At 37.4% G+C, this 17825-nt stretch overlaps 1 protein-coding gene across 1 annotated transcript in view; it reads left to right on the forward strand.

The window, feature by feature from the left end:
- Positions 1 to 17825, forward strand: part of MCM8 (minichromosome maintenance 8 homologous recombination repair factor) — a 49500-nt gene that overhangs the window by 1297 nt on the left and 30378 nt on the right. The window contains exons 2-5 of the mRNA XM_061208232.1: positions 2281 to 2427; positions 2718 to 2801; positions 4810 to 4892; positions 6189 to 6338. Of these exons, the coding sequence (XP_061064215.1) occupies positions 2283 to 2427; positions 2718 to 2801; positions 4810 to 4892; positions 6189 to 6338 (462 nt within the window). The 5' untranslated portion in view covers positions 2281 to 2282. The remainder of the gene's footprint in view (positions 1 to 2280; positions 2428 to 2717; positions 2802 to 4809; positions 4893 to 6188; positions 6339 to 17825) is intronic.

Here is a 17825-nt window from a genome sequence, read left to right on the forward strand (position 1 = left end):
GATTAACGATGTTGAGCATCTTTTCATGTGCCTCTTGGCCATCTCTAAGTCTTCTTTGGAAAAATGTCTGTTCAAGTCCTCTGTTCATTTTTTGGATATTGAGTTGTATTAGTAAACTATTTTCTTCAGCAGACTTTATTTTTTAGAATAGTTGTAGGTTTACAACTACTGTTGTTAAAATTGCACAGAAAGTACAGAGTTCCCATATAGGTCCTCTTCCCTTCCCCCACCCCCAGTTCCCCCATTATTAGCATCTTGCATTAGTGTGATACATTTGTTGCAATTGATGGACCAAAATTGATACATTGTTATTAAAATCCATAGTTACATTAGGATTCACTCTTTTTGTTGTATAGTTTCATGGGATTTGACAAATGCATGATCTCATGTCCACCCTTACAGTATCATACAGTATGGTTTCACTGCCCTGTGCTCTACTTATATGAATTATTTTAAAACCCATTTAAAAAAAAATTTTTTTGGCTGCGTTGGGTCTTCGTTGCTGTGCGCAGGCTTTCTCTAGTTGCAGCGACCGTTGCGGTGCGCAGGCTTCTCTTGTAGAGCACAGGCTCTAGGCGCACGGGCTTCAGTACTTGTGGCACATGGGCTCAGTAGTTGTGGCTTGCGGGCTCCAGAGCGCAGGCTCAGTAGTTGTGGCACACAGGCTTAGTTGCTCCGCAGCAGGTGGGATCTTCCTGAACCAGGGCTTGAACTCGTGTCCCCTGCATCGGCGGGCGGACTCTCAACCACTGCGCCACCAGGGAAGCCCCTTAAAACCCATTTTTAAAGATCACATATTTTGATTTATTGCTTCTCAACCAGGAACTATCTTTATGGGTTTGAGTTTAATAAAAATGAGTATCTTGGGAATTCCCTGGTGGTCCAGTGGTTAGGACTCAGCGTTTTCACTGCTGTGAGCCCGGGTTCGATCCTTGGTCAGGGAACTAAGATCCTGCAAGCCACATGGCGAGGCAAAAAATAAAATAAAAATTTTTTTAAAATGAGTATCTCACCATGTACAAAGTAGAAAAAAGCAGGAAGGGATAAATAGCCCCAAAAATGATATTAACAAATATGGATATGCTTTCAGAAAAACTTTATTGCATTTCAACAAATTTATCTAAAAATTGCAAATAACCCATCTATCAGTATTGGTCTAGAAATGATCTTGCTTTCATTGTCGTTTTAGCACAGTCGTTCTAAATCTGGAAAATTAACATTTTTTCCATTTTGGCCCCTATAGGAAAAGAAAGGTTGAAACATGTATGTACCCGTCCCACTCCTGTGCTTCCCCAGAAAGATCTGTCTTAGGTGCCCATGTAAGAATATCCAGGGGCTTCTCTGGTGGCACAGTGGTTGGGAGTCTGCCAGCCAATGCAGGGGACATGGGTTTGGGCCCTGGTCCGGGAGGATCCCACATGCCGCGGAGCGGCTGAGCCCGTGCGCCACAACTGCTGAAGCCCGGGCGCCTGGAGCCCGTGCTCCGCAACAAGAGAAGCCACCGCAATGAGAGGCCCGTGCACCACAACGAAGAGTGGCCCCCGCTCGCCGCAACTAGAGAAAGCCCGCACGCAGCAGCAAAGACCCAACGCAGCCAGAAATAAATTAAATAAATAAATTAAAAAAAAAAAAGAATATCCAGGGAGTTCCCTGGTGGTCTAGTGGTTAGGATTTGGTGCTTTCACTGTCGTGTCCTGGGTCGGGAAACTGAAATCCCACAAGCCACGCAGTGTGGCCAAAATTAAAAAAAAAAATTAATTAAAAAAAAAAGGATATCCATGTATCTCTGATAAAAGTGGATATGGCACAGCTGGATTGTCTATATATAAGGCGCTATGATGATATATTCCTAATGTCACAGATCAGGATAATGTGCAGCCAGTGCTGCCCTGTAATAAGTCTCACAACACTACAGAGGTATCTTAGAGTTAATTATCTGTCTTATTTTCATTTCTATTGTGAGAGTTCCATGAAAACAGGTATGGTACCTTTTCTTATACCTTTTCTTATTTTTATCCCATGATAAATCCCATGACAAAAATAAGAAAAGGCATAAGCATTCAGTATACTTGGTTAAACATCTGTGGTATGCCTTAAAAAGAGATGAGGATTAGAAGAATTACTGCAGAGTGTTTGGGGTTTGTACCATGCTGTGCAACATTGCTGGTCTCAAACTAGAATACATATTAATTTTTCTTAGTAATATGTTAATACATTTTTAGGAGCACTATTTCTCCTACAGTTTTGATGAGGACTTTCCTAATCTCTATCTTTTAAAAGACATGAATGGAGAGTACAGAGGCAGAGGATTTGGACGAGGAAGATTTCAAAGCTGGAAAAGAAGAAGAGGTGGTGGGAGCTTCTCAGGAAAATGGAGAGAACTAGAGCACAGACCTGACGTGAAGAAAGCCACAGGAAAACATCCTGGTAGGGGAGGCCAACAGTAGTGCAATTTTTTTTTCCTTCGTGAAGGAATCTGTTCATGCCTGTCATGAAAAGCAGTTTAACTCAAATTTGTCTGTCTTTTATTTAACATTACCCTTAAGGTAATATTTGGATGTTAATATCCAAAATTCTTACTGAAATCTGTAACTTAGATATTCTATTAATAACATGTCAGGGTCTCATTGTTATAAGGAGAAGCAAATAGGAAAAAAAAAATGTTCTGTTTCTATTAACCTAGTATTCTGTTTTTGTGGTTTTGTTTGTTTTTTCAGAACAAACCCCACAGTCTTTGCTACTACAATCAACGTTGGATCAATTCATACCATATAAAGGCTGGAAGCTTTATTTGTCAGAAGGTAGAGTTAAAAGTGCAAAAAGTACCATAAGTCTTATTTTCCTTAACTTTTTTTGGATGCTACATCTCATATTACTGTTCATTTGGCTTACATATGTATATATATATATATATATATATCTCCCCTCTTCTTTAATCTTAGTTTACCCAAACAATTGAATTATGTTTATGTTTCAAGAGCATAATTTTTCATTTTTCTATTGATCAGAAAAACAAACCACACTAGGTATTTCAGAAAGAGGATTTAATACAGGGAATTGGGTATACAGATAGAAGACTGAAAGAGCAAAAAGGGAACACTGAGGTAAACTCCCAGATAGTGTTAACTTTGGAAAGCAACAACCACCCTTATGCCTGAGGGAACAAAAGATAAGTAGTGCTGAGGTTATCAGAACCTAAGAATTCAAAGGAGGAGCCACAGCATAGCTGTGGCTTTTACCTTTGAGGGGCACCCCACAAAGCTGTGCTTGGACCTCTGAAGGATATCTTTCAGAGCTGTGCTCAGACCACCGAGGCGAATTAAGCAGGTTGCTGCTGGTAGTTCTGGCAGGAGAGTGGCATGGTTGGTGCTTAGAGCTGGAGGCTAGCTGGAGAGATGCTGAAAAGAATTGGAAACAAGAATAAATTCCTTCCTGCCTGCCACCTGCCAGTCTCTAAAGTTGCCTCTAATTGGCAGAATCTTACAGGAGTCTGGGAAGTGCCTTATGCAGATCTTGATCGAAGAATCACAAAGCTGAAAATAGAAGAGTAGGCTTGGAACCAAGAGACAATGACCAACACAGTTTGTGTAGAAACATAGTTAAGGAATCTCCTTTTTATAATCCAGAACATCAGTTAACATCATACATCTGTCTGTATGGGTTTGGAGAATCATCTTTCCTGTGCTCTGATAGTATCATATGCTTGTTATGAGATATGGGTTTTGTGTTTATGTATATCTGTGTTTTTTTTTACCCACTGGACTGTACTGCTTAAGGGCAAGCATCTTGCCCCATACCAGGCACTCAGTATTCATTTTGTGAATGAATGAAGTGCTTTACAAATGTTTTCTATATTGAGAGTCTGTTTTTCTCTGGTATATAGAAATGTTATGTTTCATAGTTGATGTGTCTTTTGTTGCTTTAGGATGCATTAGCCACCAACACCCACAATACTTCCCTAGCAGTTAGCTCAGAATACTAGAAGTGATCTTTGGACTGGTCCTAAAAATGGAGTTCACAAGTTGCCTTTGGCCAGTTGTACTTCCGAACTGCTTCATTGTACTGTTTCTCTGTGGGAGACCAATTCAAAAATGTTATAGAACTTCACAATGTGGAAGATAACTTTACAGTTTTGGGACCAGAGTCGAGTGGTAGTCTGCCTCTCCTGATCTCAGGAAGGGATTTGACAAATGGCTATTTGGACTAGTAGGATTTTCTTTGCAAAGAAGTAAGAGTTTAGTTAGTGTGCTAAGCTTTGGCTTTAAAAAAATTTTTTTAATACTCAACATATTTTATTTATTTATTTTTTAACATCTTTATTGGAGTATAATTGCTTTACAATGTTGTGTTAGTTTCTGCTGTATAACAAACTGAATCAGCTATACGTATACATATATCCCCATATCCCCTCCCTCTTGCGTCTCCCTCCCACCCTCCCTATCCCACCCCTCTAGGTGGTCACAGAGCATGGAGCTGATCTCCCTGTGCTATGCCGCTTAAGTTTTCGCTTTATTATGTAAGCTGTTTGAACTAGTAGATCTTACTAGGTGTCACAGCTCAATGTAAAGATTTTCAGATATTGGTGCTTTTAGAGAGAGACACTTCCTACCTGCATTTCAGATTATGCAGACCTAAACTTGTTTTAGAATCTTATGTTTACATTCTATACCAGTTCTTATCTAAATGTAATCAGAATGTACAGCAGTTAGAAGTCATCTACCATGTATATAGTATTTCTTCTGTCTCATGAAAAATATACTTGTACGTGTGTAATTTTTATTAGTGCTGATGCCATATTTGTTGGATTAGTTTACAGCGACAGCTCTCCTTTTATTGAGAAGATTCAAGCATTTGAAAACTTTTTCACGAGGCGTATTGATTTATACGATAAGGTAAAGTTCTTGCATAACAAAGCTACTAGTCCACCTTTATGTGTCATCTTATTGAACAATGTATTTGAGGTGCTAGTGATTGTGATTATAGACACTGGACTGCCTTGGTCCATCTGCTAGCTTCCCACTTACCAGCAGTGTGGACTTTGGTGAATTACTTTCTTTTGTGTGTTTTCTCATCTATCATTAGAGTATGCGAGTATTATTAATACCTACCACAAAGGGTTGTTAAGAAACATAAATAAGTTAATACATTTTAAATATTAGAACTGTGCTTGGCACAAAACTTATAGTACTTATTATCACCATATTCTTTTTTTAATTTTTTAATTTTATTTTATTTATTTTTTATATAGCAGGTTCTTATTAGTTATCTGCTTTATACATATTAGTGTATACATGTCAATCCCAATCTCCCAATTCATCCCACCACCACCACCCACCCCCGCCACTTTCCCCCGCTTGGTGTCCATACGTTTGTTCTCTACATCTGTGTCTCTATTTCTGCCCTGCAAACCGGTTCATCTGTACCATTTTTCTAGGTTCCACATGTATGCGTTAATATACGATATTTGTTTTTCTCTTTCTGACTTACTTCACTCTGTATGACAGTCTCTAAATTCATCCATGTCTCTACAAATGACCCAATTTCGTTCCTTTTTATGGCTGAGTAATATTCCATTGTATATATGTACCACATCTTCTTTATCCATTCATCTGTCGATGGGCATTTAGGTTGCTTCCATGACCTAGCTATTGTAAATAGTGCTGCAGTGAACATTGGGGTGCATGTGTCTGTTTGAATTATGGTTTTCTCTGGGTATATGCCCAGTAGTGGGATTGCTGGGTCATATGGTAATTCTATTTTTAGTTTTTTAAGGAACTTCCATACTGTTCTCCATAGTGGCTGTATCAATTTACATTCCCACCAACAGTGCAAGAGGGTTCCCTTTTCTCCACACCCTCTCCAGCATTTGTTGTTTGTAGATTTTCTGATGATGCCCATTCTAACTGGTGTGAGGTGATACCTCACTGTAGTTTTGATTTGCGTTTCTCTAATAATTAGTGATGTTGAGCATCTTTTCATGTGCTTCTTGGCCATCTGTATGTCTTCTTTGGAGAAATGTCTATTTAGGTCTTATGACCATTTTTTGATTGGGTTTCTTTTTTTATTATTGAGCTGCATGAGCTGATATTATCACTATATTAACATTATATGCTTCCTCAAAATATGTGATTGAATGCTCATATATGGTAAAAAAGCAATCATTATTTTCATACCTTAATATTTTATAGGATGAAATAGAAAGAAAGGGAAGTATTTTGGTGGATTTTAAAGAACTGACAAAAGATGACGAAATAGCTAAATTGATACCAAATATAGCAAATGAATTAAGGGATACACCTGAGAAAACCCTGGCTTGCATGGGTCTGGCAATACATCAGGTAAGTGTTGATTTTGTGAGACTTTTGTCAAAATTTTAAAGGAAGATTTCACAGTAACAGTACCTTCTCTAAAAGATTCTTAGTTTCTACCAACAGACCTTTGCTAGAACTGAAAGGTTGCTATCCTGTCAGAGGAAGACTTCATAGGCGTGGTGGGGTTTAGGGTGGGTCTTAAAGTGGTACTGAGGACTGGACATAGAGCAGAGGAGGTCAGAGTATCCAGGTGAGGGTTTATTACAAAGATTCGTTGCAAAGATGTATACACTGCTAGTGACCCAAGGCTGGGAACCTTGGCTGTTGTCTTCAGACTCCTCTCGCTCATTAGTTCTTTTTTTTTTTTTTTTTTTAATTAATTAATTAATTTATTTATTTATTTTTGGCTGTGTTGGGTCTTCTATGCTGCGCACGGGCTTTCTCTAGTTGCGGCGAGCAGGGGCTACTCTTCGTTGCGGTGCATGGACTTCTCACTGCGGTGGCTTCTCTTGTTGCAGAGCACAGGCTCTAGGCGCACGGGCTTCAGTAGTTGTGGCACGCAGGCTCAGTACTTGTGGCTCACAGGCTCTAGAGCGCAGGTTCAGTAGTTGTGGCGCACGGGCTTAGTTGCTCCGCGGCGTGTGGGATCTTCCCGGACCAGGGCTCAAACCTGTGTCCCCTGCATTGGCAGGTGGATTTTTAACCACTGCGCCACCAGGGAAATCCCTCTCATTAGTTCTTCATGTCTAAACTACCACATCCTTTCACTTCTATTTCTAAAATATCTCTTAAATCCACCTCTTTTCCATGCTTACAGCCTCTGTCATAAGACTTCATTATCTTTCCTTAACTGTTGCCATACATGGTAAAACACGATTTGTCCTTGGAAACTGTGGTGACTCTTTCCTGCCAAATGATATCCAAACCCTTTGTGTGGCATTGAAAGCCTTCCGTAACCCGGTTCAACTTCCTCTCCCTGCTCTCCTAAATTCACTGCCATCCAGCTAAACTAAGCTCCCTCTAGGATTCTTACACGTGCTGTCCATTTGGCATAGAACGCCCCTTGCCTCACATGTCCAAATGTCTTGGGCCTAACTCAGTTGTCACTCTGAAACCTTTCTCATGACCCCTTTTCAAAACTCACATAGTTTTTTCTCTGTAAATCTTTATGGTAGCAATTATAGCTGCATATTTGCATCTCATATTTTCAGACTGGCAGCATACTGCTTTGTAGACAAGTAGATGTTAAATACTTATTTTACTTAATGTCAAATGCCAAGGAAGTAAATATTGATTATTTCAAAAGTCATCTTTATTTTCTTTATCTTAATCACTGAATTTGGAGAAGTAGAACATATTTTTTCACCAGAATCCATCCAGAATAGCTTTGGGGGGCTACTGTAAGGACTTTTAATACTAGGTTTATTAGTTGAAACAGAAGGTAGCAGACAGGGATGCTGGAGTTTTCCAGTCCAAGGACAGCAATACCCCAGGTTAAACATAATCCACTATAAAATAAGTAATCATAATTAAATATCAGAATTTTAAAGGGCAGTTAGAGTTCTGTTAATATGCTGTTCTGAAATGTTTATATTCTTTTTTTTTTTTTAATCAGTCATCAATTTTATACACATCAGTGTATACATGTCAATCCCAATCGCCCAATTCAGCACACCACCATCCCCACCCCACCGCAGTTTTCCCCCCTTGGTGTCCATACGTTTGTTCTCTACATCCGTGTCTCTATTCCTGCCCTGCAAACTGGTTCATCTGTACCATTTTTCTAGGTTCCACATACATGCGTTAATATACGATATTTGTTTTTCTCTTTCTGACTTACTTCACTCTGTATGACAGTCTCTAGATCCATCCACGTCTCAACAAATGACTCAGTTTCGTTCCTTTTTATGGCTGAGTAATATTCCATTGTATATATGTACCACAACTTCTTTATCCATTCGTCTGTCAGTGGGCATTTAGGTTGCTTCCATGACCTGGCTATTGTAAATAGTGCTCCAATGAACATTGGGGTGCACGTGTCTTTTTGAATTATGGTTTTCTCTGGGTATATGCCCAGTAGTGGGATTGCTGGATCATATGGTAATTCTATTTTTAGTTTTTTAAGGAACCTCCATACTGTTCTCCATAGTGGCTGTATCAATTTACATTCCCACCAACAGTGCAAGAGGGTTCCCTTTTCTCCACACCCTCTCCAGCATTTGTTGTTTGTAGATTTTCTGATGATGCCCATTCTAACTGGTGTGAGGTGATACCTCATTGTAGTTTTGATTTGCGTTTCTCTAATAATTAGTGATGTTGAGCATCTTTTCATGTGCTTCTTGGCCATCTGTATGTCTTCTTTGGAGAAATGTCTATTTAGGTCTTCTGCCCATTTTTGGATTGAGTTGTTTGTTTCATTAATATTGAGCTGAATGAGCTGTTTATATATTTTGGAGATTAATCCTTTGTCCATTGATTCGTTTGCAAATATTTTCTCCCATTCTGAGGGTTGTCTTTTCGTCTTGTTTATGGTTTCCTTTGCTGTGCAAAAGCTTTGAAGTTTCATTAGATCCCATTTGTTTATTTTTGTGTTTATTTCCATTACTCTAGGAGGTGGATCAAAAAAGATCTTGCTGTGATTTATGTCAAAGAATGTTCTTCTTATGTTTTCCTCTAAGAGTTTTATAGTGTCCGGTCTTACATTTAGGTCTCGAATCCATTTTGAGTTTATTTTTGTGTATGGTGTTAGGGAGTATTCTAATTTCATTCTTTTACATGTAGCTGTCCAGTCTTCCCAGCACCACTTATTGAAGAGACTGTCTTTTCTCCATTGTATATCTTTGCCTCCTTTGTCATAGATTAGTTGACCACAGGTGCATGGGTTTATCTCTGGGCTTTCTATCTTGTTCCATTGATCTATGTTTCTGTTTTTGTGCCAGTACCATATTGTCTTGATTACTGTAGCTTTGTAGTATAGTCTGAAGTCAGGGAGTCTGATTCCTCCAGCTCCGCTCTTTTCCCTCAAGACTGCTTTGGCTATTCAGGGTCTTTTGTGTCTCCATACAAATTTTAAGATGATTTGTTCTAGTTCCGTAAAAAATGCCATTGGTAATTTGATAGGGATTGCACTGACTCTGTAGATTGCTTTGGGTAGTATAGTCATTTTCACAATATTGATTCTTCCAATCCAAGAACATGGTATATCTCTCCATCTGTTGGTATCATCTTTAATTCTTTCATCGGTGTCTTATAGTTTTCTGCATAGAGATCTTTTCTCTCCCTAGGTAGGTTTATTCCTAGGTATTTTATTCTTTTTGTTGCAATGGTAAATGGGAGTGTTTCCATAATTTCTCTTTCAGATTTTTCATCATTAGTGTATAGGAATGCAAGAGATTTCTGTGCACTAATTTTGTATCCTGCAACTTTACCAAATTCATTGATTAGCTCTAGTAGTTTTCTGGTGGCATCTTTAGGATTCTCTGTGTATAGTATCATGTCATCTGCAAACAGTGACAGTTTTACTTCTTCTTTTCCAATTTGGATTCCTATTATTTCTTTTTCTTCTCTGATTGCCTTGGCTAGGACTTCCAAAACTATGTTGAATAATAGTGGCGAGGTGGACACCTTTGTCTTGTTCCTGATCTTAGAGGAAATTCTTTCAGTTTTTCACCATTGAGAATGATGTTTGCTGTGGGTTTGTCATATATGGCCTTTTTTATGTTAAGGTAGGTCCTCTCTATGCCCACTTTCTGAAGAGTTTTTATCATAAATGGGTGTTGAATTTTGTCAAAAGCTTTTTTTGCATCTATTGAGATGATCATATGACTTTTCTTTTTCAATTTGTTAATATGGTGTATCACATTGATTGATTTGAGTATATTGAAGAATCCTTGCATCCCTGGGATAAATTCCACTTGATCATGGTGTATGATCTTTTTAATGTGTTGCTGTATTCTGTTTGCTAGTATTTTGTTGAGGATTTTTGCATCTATATTCTTCAGTGATATTGGTCTATAATTTTGTTTTTTGTAGTATCTTTGTCTGGTTTTGGTATCTGGGTGATGGTGGCCTCATAGAATGAGTTTGGGAGTGTTCCTTCCTCTGCAATTTTTTGGAAGAGTTTGAGAAGGATGGGTGTTAGCTCTTCTCTAAATGTTTGATAGAATTCACCTGTGAAGCCATCTGGTCCTGGACTTTTGTTTGTTGGAAGATTTTTAATCACAGTTTCAATTTCATTACTTGTGATTGGTCTGTTCATATTTTCTATTTCTTCCTGGTTCAGTCTTGGAAGGTTATACCTTTCTAAGAATTTGTCCATTTCTTCCAGGTTGTCCATTTTATTGACATAGAGTTGCTTGTAGTAGTCTCTTAGGATGCTTTGTATTTCTGCGGTGTCTGTTGTAACTTCTCCTTTTTCATTTCTGATTTTATTGATTTGAGTCCTCTCCCTCTTTTTCTTGATGAGTCTGGCTAATGGCTTCTCAATTTTGTTTATCTTCTCAAAGAACCAGCTTTTAGTTTTATTGATCTTTGCTATTGTTTTCTTTGTTTCTATTTCATTTATTTCCGCTCTGATCTTTATGATTTCTTTGCTTCTGCTAACTTTGGGTTTTGTTTGTTCTTCTTTCTCTAGTTCCTTTAGGTGTAAGGTTAGATTGTTTATTTGAGATTTTTCTTGTTTCTTGAGGTAGGCTTGCATAGCTATAAACTTGCCTCTTAGAACTGCTTTTGCTGCATCCCATAGGTTTTGGATCATCGGGTTTTCATTGTCATTTGTCTCTAGGTATTTTTTGATTTCCTCTTTGATTTCTTCAGTGATCTCTTGGTTATTTAGTAACGTTTTGTTTAGCCTCCATGTGTTTGTGTTTTTTACGGTTTTTTCCCTGTAATTCATTTTTAATTTCATAGCGTTGTGGTCAGAAAAGATGCTTGATATGATTTCAAGTTTCTTAAATTTACTGAGGCTTGATTTGTGACCCAAGATGTGATCTATCCTGGAGAATGTTCCGTGCGCACTTGAGAAGAAAGTGTAATCTGCTGTTTTGGGATGGAATGTCTTGTAAATATCAGTTAAATCTATCTGGTCTATTGTGTCATTTAAAGCTTCTGTTTCCTTATTTATTTTCATTTTGGATGATCTGTCCATTGGTGTGAGTGAGGTGTTAAAGTCCCCCACTATTATTGTGTTACTGTCGATTTCCTCTTTTATAGCTGTTAGCAGTTGCCTTATGTATTGAGGTGCTCCTATGTTGGGTGCATATATATTTATAATTGTTATATCTTTTTCTTGGATTGATCCCTTGATCATTATGTAGTGTCCTTCCTTGTCTCTTGTAACATTCTTTATTTTAAAGTCTATTTTATCTGATATGAGTATAGCTACTCCAGCTTTCTTTTGATTTCCATTTGCATGGAATATCTTTTTCCATCCCCTCACTTTCAGTCTGTATGCGTCCCTAGGTCTGAAGTGGGTCTCTTGTACACAGCATATAGATGGGTGTTCTTTTTGTATCCATTCAGCAAGCCTGTGTCTTTTGGTTGGAGCATTTAATCCATTCACGTTTAAGGTAATTATCGGTATGTATGTTCCTATGACCATTTTCTTAATTGTTTTGGGTTTGTTTTTGTAGGTCCTTTTCTTCTCTTGTGTTTCCCACTTAGAGAAGTTCCTTTAGCATTTGTTGTAGAGCTGGTTTGGTGGTGCTGAATTCTCTTAGCTTTTGCTTGTCTGTAAAGCTTTTGATTTCTCCATCAAATCTAAATGAGATCCTTGCTGGGTAGAGTAATCTTGGTTGTAGGTTCTTCCCTTTCATCACTTTAAGTATATCATGCCACTGCCTTCTGGCTTGTAGAGTTTCTGCTGAGAAGTCAGCTGTAAACCTTATGGGAGTTCCCTTGTATGTTATTTGTCGTTTTTCCCTTGCTGCTTTCAATAATTTTTCTTTGTCTTTAATTTTTGCCAATTTGATTAATATGTGTCTCAGCGTGTTTCTCCTTGGGTTTATCCTGTATGGGACTCGCTGCGCTTCCTGGACTTGGGTGGCTATTTCCTTTCCCATGTTAGGGGCGTTTTCGACTATAATCTCTTCAAATATTTTCTCGGGTCCTTTCTCTCTCTCCTCTCCTTCTGGGACCCCTATAATGCGAATGTTGTTGCATTTAATGTTGTCCCAGAGGTCTCTTAGGCTGTCTTCATTTCTTTTCATTCTTTTTTCTTTAGTCTGTTCTGCAACAGTGAATTCCACCATTCTGTCTTCCAGGTCACTTATCCGTTCCTCTGCCTCAGTTATTATGCTATTGATTCCTTCTAGTGTAGTTTTCATTTCAGTTATTGTATTGTTCATCTCTGTTTGTTTGTTCTTTAATTCTTCTAGGTCTTTGTTAAACATTTCTGGCATCTTCTCGATCTTTGTCTACATTCTTTTTTTTTTTTTTTTTTCTTCACACACACTGTATTTTATTTTTACAAGAGATAAATAGACTGACACCAAGCATTGTACATGGATGACCACAACAAAAGCAACAATGATTGCAATTACCAAACATGAAACACACTCATACTATGTCATAATATTGACATTCAGTCCAGTAATCCTCCACTGCAACAGCTCCTTTACTTTGCAGTGAAAATTGATTTGTATATTCTTTGCCTCTGAGTTCTTGTGGGATTTTTTCTTTTTTTAAATTCAACCAGAAAGTCACAAAAATTATACTCATCCTCATCAGTTCACTCAGTCCCATGTAATTAATTTTTTTTTTTCCATCTTGATCTTTTGTTAGCACTTTTATGAGCTCATCAGTTTTTCATTAGAGTTCTGAAAATGCTTATTCATTCAGTTCAGCAGTACAGTCAGGTACCAGAAACTTGTACTTGTCAGAGTCTTTTCCATGAATTTCCTGAAGATGAAACCCTTTTATAGGAACATATTTACAAAAGCATCAGAGTACACCCAGAACTGTCTGTAAATGACAAAAGACTTAAAAATGACCACGGTTAAAGATTGGATGAAAGTTCATAATAATGCAGTTGACAAGAAAATTAGTTATTTCTGAGATATACATTTTAAAGTAATGACTAGGATTATGACTTATAACATTATACCAGAACATATAAGATTTTTAGAAATTTCATGTAATGTCTGAAACATTTATATTAACATATTTCCATACAAATAACCCAATGAAAGTTTAGTATTAGTTGTTTTGTTTGTTTGTTTATACTGCAGGTTCTTATTAGTCATCAATTTTATACACATCAATGTATACATGTCAATCCCAATCGCCCAATTCAGCACACCACTATCCCCACCCCACCGCAGTTTTCCCCCCTTGGTGTCCATATGTCTGTTCTCTACATCTGTGTCTCAACTTCTGCCCTGCAAACCGGCTCATCTGTACCATTTTTCTAGGTTCCACATACATGCGTTAATATACGATATTTGTTTTTCTCTTTCTGACTTACTTCACTCTGTATGACAGTCTCTAGATTCATCCACGTCTCAACAAATGACTCAATTTCGTTCCTTTTTATGGCTGAGTAATATTCCATTGTATATATGTACCACAACTTCTTTATCCATTCATCTGTTGATGGGCATTTAGGTTGCTTCCATGACCTGGCTATTGTAAATAGTGCTGCAATGAACATTCGGGTGCATGTGTCTTTTTGAATTACAGTTTTCTCTGGGTATATGCCCAGTAGTGGGATTGCTGGGTCATATGGTAATTCTATTTTTAGTTTTTTAAGGAACCTCCATATTGTTCTCCATAGTGGCTGTATCAATTTACATTCCACCAACAGTGCAAGAGGGTTCCCTTTTCTCCACACCCTCTCCAGCATTTGTTGTTTGTAGATTTTCTGATGATGCCCATTCTAATTGGTGTGAGGTGATACCTCATTGTAGTTTTGATTTGCATTTCTCTAATAATTAGTGATGTTGAGCATCTTTTCATGTGCTTCTTGGCCGTCTGTATGTCTTCTTTGGAGAAATGTCTATTTAGGTCTTCTGCCCATTTTTGGATTGGGGTGTTTGTTTCTTTAATATTGAGCTGAATGAGCTGTTTATATATTTTGGAGATTAATCCTTTGTCCGTTGAGTCACTTGCAAATATTTTCTCCCATTCTGAGGGTTGTCTTTTCGTCTTGTTTATGGTTTCCTTTGCTGTGCAAAAGCTTTGAAGTTTCATTAGGTCCCATTTGTTTATTTTTGTTTTTATTTCCATTACTCTAGGAGGTGGATCAAAAAAGATCTTGCTGTGATTTATGTCAAAGAGTGTTCTTCCTATGTTTTCCTCTAAGAGTTTTATAGTGTCCAGTCTTACATTTAGGTCTGTAATCCATTTTGAGTTTATTTTTGTGTATGGTGTTAGGGAGTATTCTAATTTCATTCTTTTACATGTAGCTGTCCAGTTTTCCCAGCACCACTTATTGAAGAGACTGTCTTTTCTCCATCGTATATCTTTGCCTCCTTTGTCATAGATTAGTTGACCATAGGTGCGTGGGTTTATCTCTGGGCTTTCTATCTTGTTCCATTGATCTATATTTCTGTTTTTGTGCCAGTACCATATTGTCTTGATTACTGTAGCTTTGTAGTGTAGTCTGAAGTCAGGGAGTCTGATTCCTCCAGCTCCGTTTTTTTCCCTCAAGACTGCTTTGGCTATTCGGGGTGTTTTGTGTCTCCATACAAATTTTAAGATGATTTTTTCTAGCTCCGTAAAAAATGCCATTGGTAATTTGATAGGGATTGCATTGAATCTGTAGATTGCTTTGGGTAGTATAGTCATTTTCACAATGTTGATTCTTCCAATCCAAGAACATGGTATATCTCTCCATCTGTTGGTATCATCTTTAATTTCTTTCATCAGTGTCTTATAGTTTTCTGCATACAGGTCTTTTGTCTCCCTAGGTAGGTTTATTCCTAGGTATTTTATTCTTTTTGTTGCAATGGTAAATGGGAGTGTTTCCATAATTTCTCTTTCAGATTTTTCATCATTAGTGTATAGGAATGCAAGAGATTTCTGTGCATTAATTTTGTATCCTGCAACTTTACCATATTCATTAATTAGCTCTAGCAGTTTTCTGGTGGCAGTTTTAGGATTCTCTATGTATAGTATCATGTCATCTGCAAACAGTGACAGTTTTACTTCTTCTTTTCCAATTTGTATTCCTTTTATTTATTTTTCTTCTCTGATTGCCGTGGCTAGGACTTCCAGAACTATGTTGAATAATAGTGGTGAGAGTGGACATCCTTGTCTCGTTCCTGATCTTAGAGGAAATACTTTCAGTTTTTCACCATTGAGAATGATGTTTGCTGTGGGTTTGTCATATATGGCCTTTATTATGTTGAGGTAGGTTCCCTCTATGCCTACTTTCTGGAGAGTTTTTATCATAAATGGGTGTTGAATTTTGTCAAAAGCTTTTTCTGCATCTATTGAGATGATCATATGGTTTTTATTCTTCAATTTGTTAATATGGTGTATCACATTGATTGATTTGCGTATATTGAAGAATCCTTGCATCAAGTGGGATAAATCCCACTTGATCGTGGTGTATGATCCTTTTAATGTGTTGTTGGATTCTGTTTGCTAGTATTTTGTTGAGGATTTTTGCATCTATATTCATCAGTGATATTGGTCTGTAATTTTCTTTTTTTGTAGTGTCTTTGTCTGGTTTTGGTATCAGGGTGATGGTGGCCTCATAGAATGAGTTTGGGAGTGTTCCTTCCTCTGCAATTTTTTGGAAGAGTTTGAGAAGGATAGGTGTTAGCTCTTCTCTAAATGTTTGATAGAATTCACCTGTGAAGCCATCTGGTCCTGGACTTTTGTTTGTTGGAAGATTTTTAATCACAGTTTCAATTTCATTACTTGTGATTGGTCTGTTCATATTTTCTGCTTCTTCCTGGTTCAGTCTTGGAAGGTTATACCTTTCTAAGAATTTGTCCATTTCTTCCAGGTTGTCCATTTTATTGACATAGAGTTGCTTGTAGTAGTCTCTTAGGATGCTTTGTATTTCTGCGGTGTCTGTTGTAACTTCTCCTTTTTCATTTCTGATTTTATTGATTTGAGTCCTCTCCCTCTTTTTCTTGATGAGTCTGGCTAATGGCTTATCAATTTTGTTTATCTTCTCAAAGAACCAGCTTTTAGTTTTATTGATCTTTGCTATTGTTTTCTTTGTTTCTATTTCATTTATTTCCGCTCTGATCTTTATGATTTCTTTCCTTCTGCTAACTTTGGGTTTTGTTTGTTCTTCTTTCTCTAGTTTTTTTAGGTGTAAGGTTAGATTGTTTACTTGAGATTTTTCTTGTTTCTTTAGGTAGGCTTGTATAGCTATAAACTTCCCTCTTAGAACTGCTTTTGCAGCATCCCATAGGTTTTGGGTTGTCGTGTTTTCATTGTCATTTGTCTCTAGGTATTTTTTGATTTCCTCTTTGATTTCTTCAGTAATCTCTTGGTTATTTAGTAACGTATTGTTTAGCCTCCATGTGTTTGTGTTTTTTATGCTTTTTCCCCTGTAATTCATTTCTAATCTCATAGCGTTGTGGTCAGAAAAGATGCTTGATATGATTTCAATTTTCTTAAATTTACTGAGGCTTGATTTGTGACCCAAGATGTGATCTATCCTGGAGAATGTTCCGTGCGCACTTGAGAAGAACGTGTAATCTGCTGTTTTTGGATGGAATGTCCTATAAATATCAGTTAAATCTATCTGGTCTATTGTGTCATTTAAAGCTTCTGTTTCCTTATTTATTTTCATTTTGGATGATCTGTCCATTGGTGTAAGTGAGGTGTTAAAGTCCCCCACTATTATTGTGTTACTATCAATTTCCTCTTTTATAGCTGTTAGCAATTGCCTTATGTATTGAGGTGCTCCTATGTTGGGTGCATATATATTTATAATTGTTATATCTTCTTCTTGGATTGATCCCTTGATCATTATGTAGTGTCCTTCCTTGTCTCTTGTAACATTCTTTATTTTAAAGTCTATTTTATCTGATATGAGTATAGCTACTCCAGCTTTCTTTTGATTTCCATTTGCATGGAATATCTTTTTCCATCCCCTCACTTTCAGTCTGTATGTGTCCCTAGGTCTAAAGTGGGTCTCTTGTAGACAGCATATATATGGGTCTTGTTTTTGTATCCATTCAGCAAGCCTGTGTCTTTTGGCTGGAGCATTTAATCCATTCACGTTTAAGGTAATTATCGATATGTATGTTCCTATGACCATTTTCTTAATTGTTTTGGGTTTGTTTTTGTAGGTCCTTTTCTTCTCTTGTGTTTCCCACTTAGAGAAGTTCTTTTAACATTTGTTGTAGAGCTGGTTTGGTGGTGCTGAATTCTCTTAGCTTTTGCTTGTCTGTAAAGCTTTTGATTTCTCCATCAAATCTAAATGAGATCCTTGCCGGGTAGAGTAATCTTGGTTGTAGGTTCTTCCCTTTCATCACTTGAAGTATATCATGCCACTCCCTTCTGGCTTGTAGAGTTTCTGCTGAGAAATCAGCTGTTAACCTTATGGGA

This window comes from Eubalaena glacialis, chromosome 13 (assembly GCF_028564815.1).
Source record: "Eubalaena glacialis isolate mEubGla1 chromosome 13, mEubGla1.1.hap2.+ XY, whole genome shotgun sequence".
In the NCBI taxonomy this organism is placed as follows: domain Eukaryota; kingdom Metazoa; phylum Chordata; class Mammalia; order Artiodactyla; family Balaenidae; genus Eubalaena; species Eubalaena glacialis.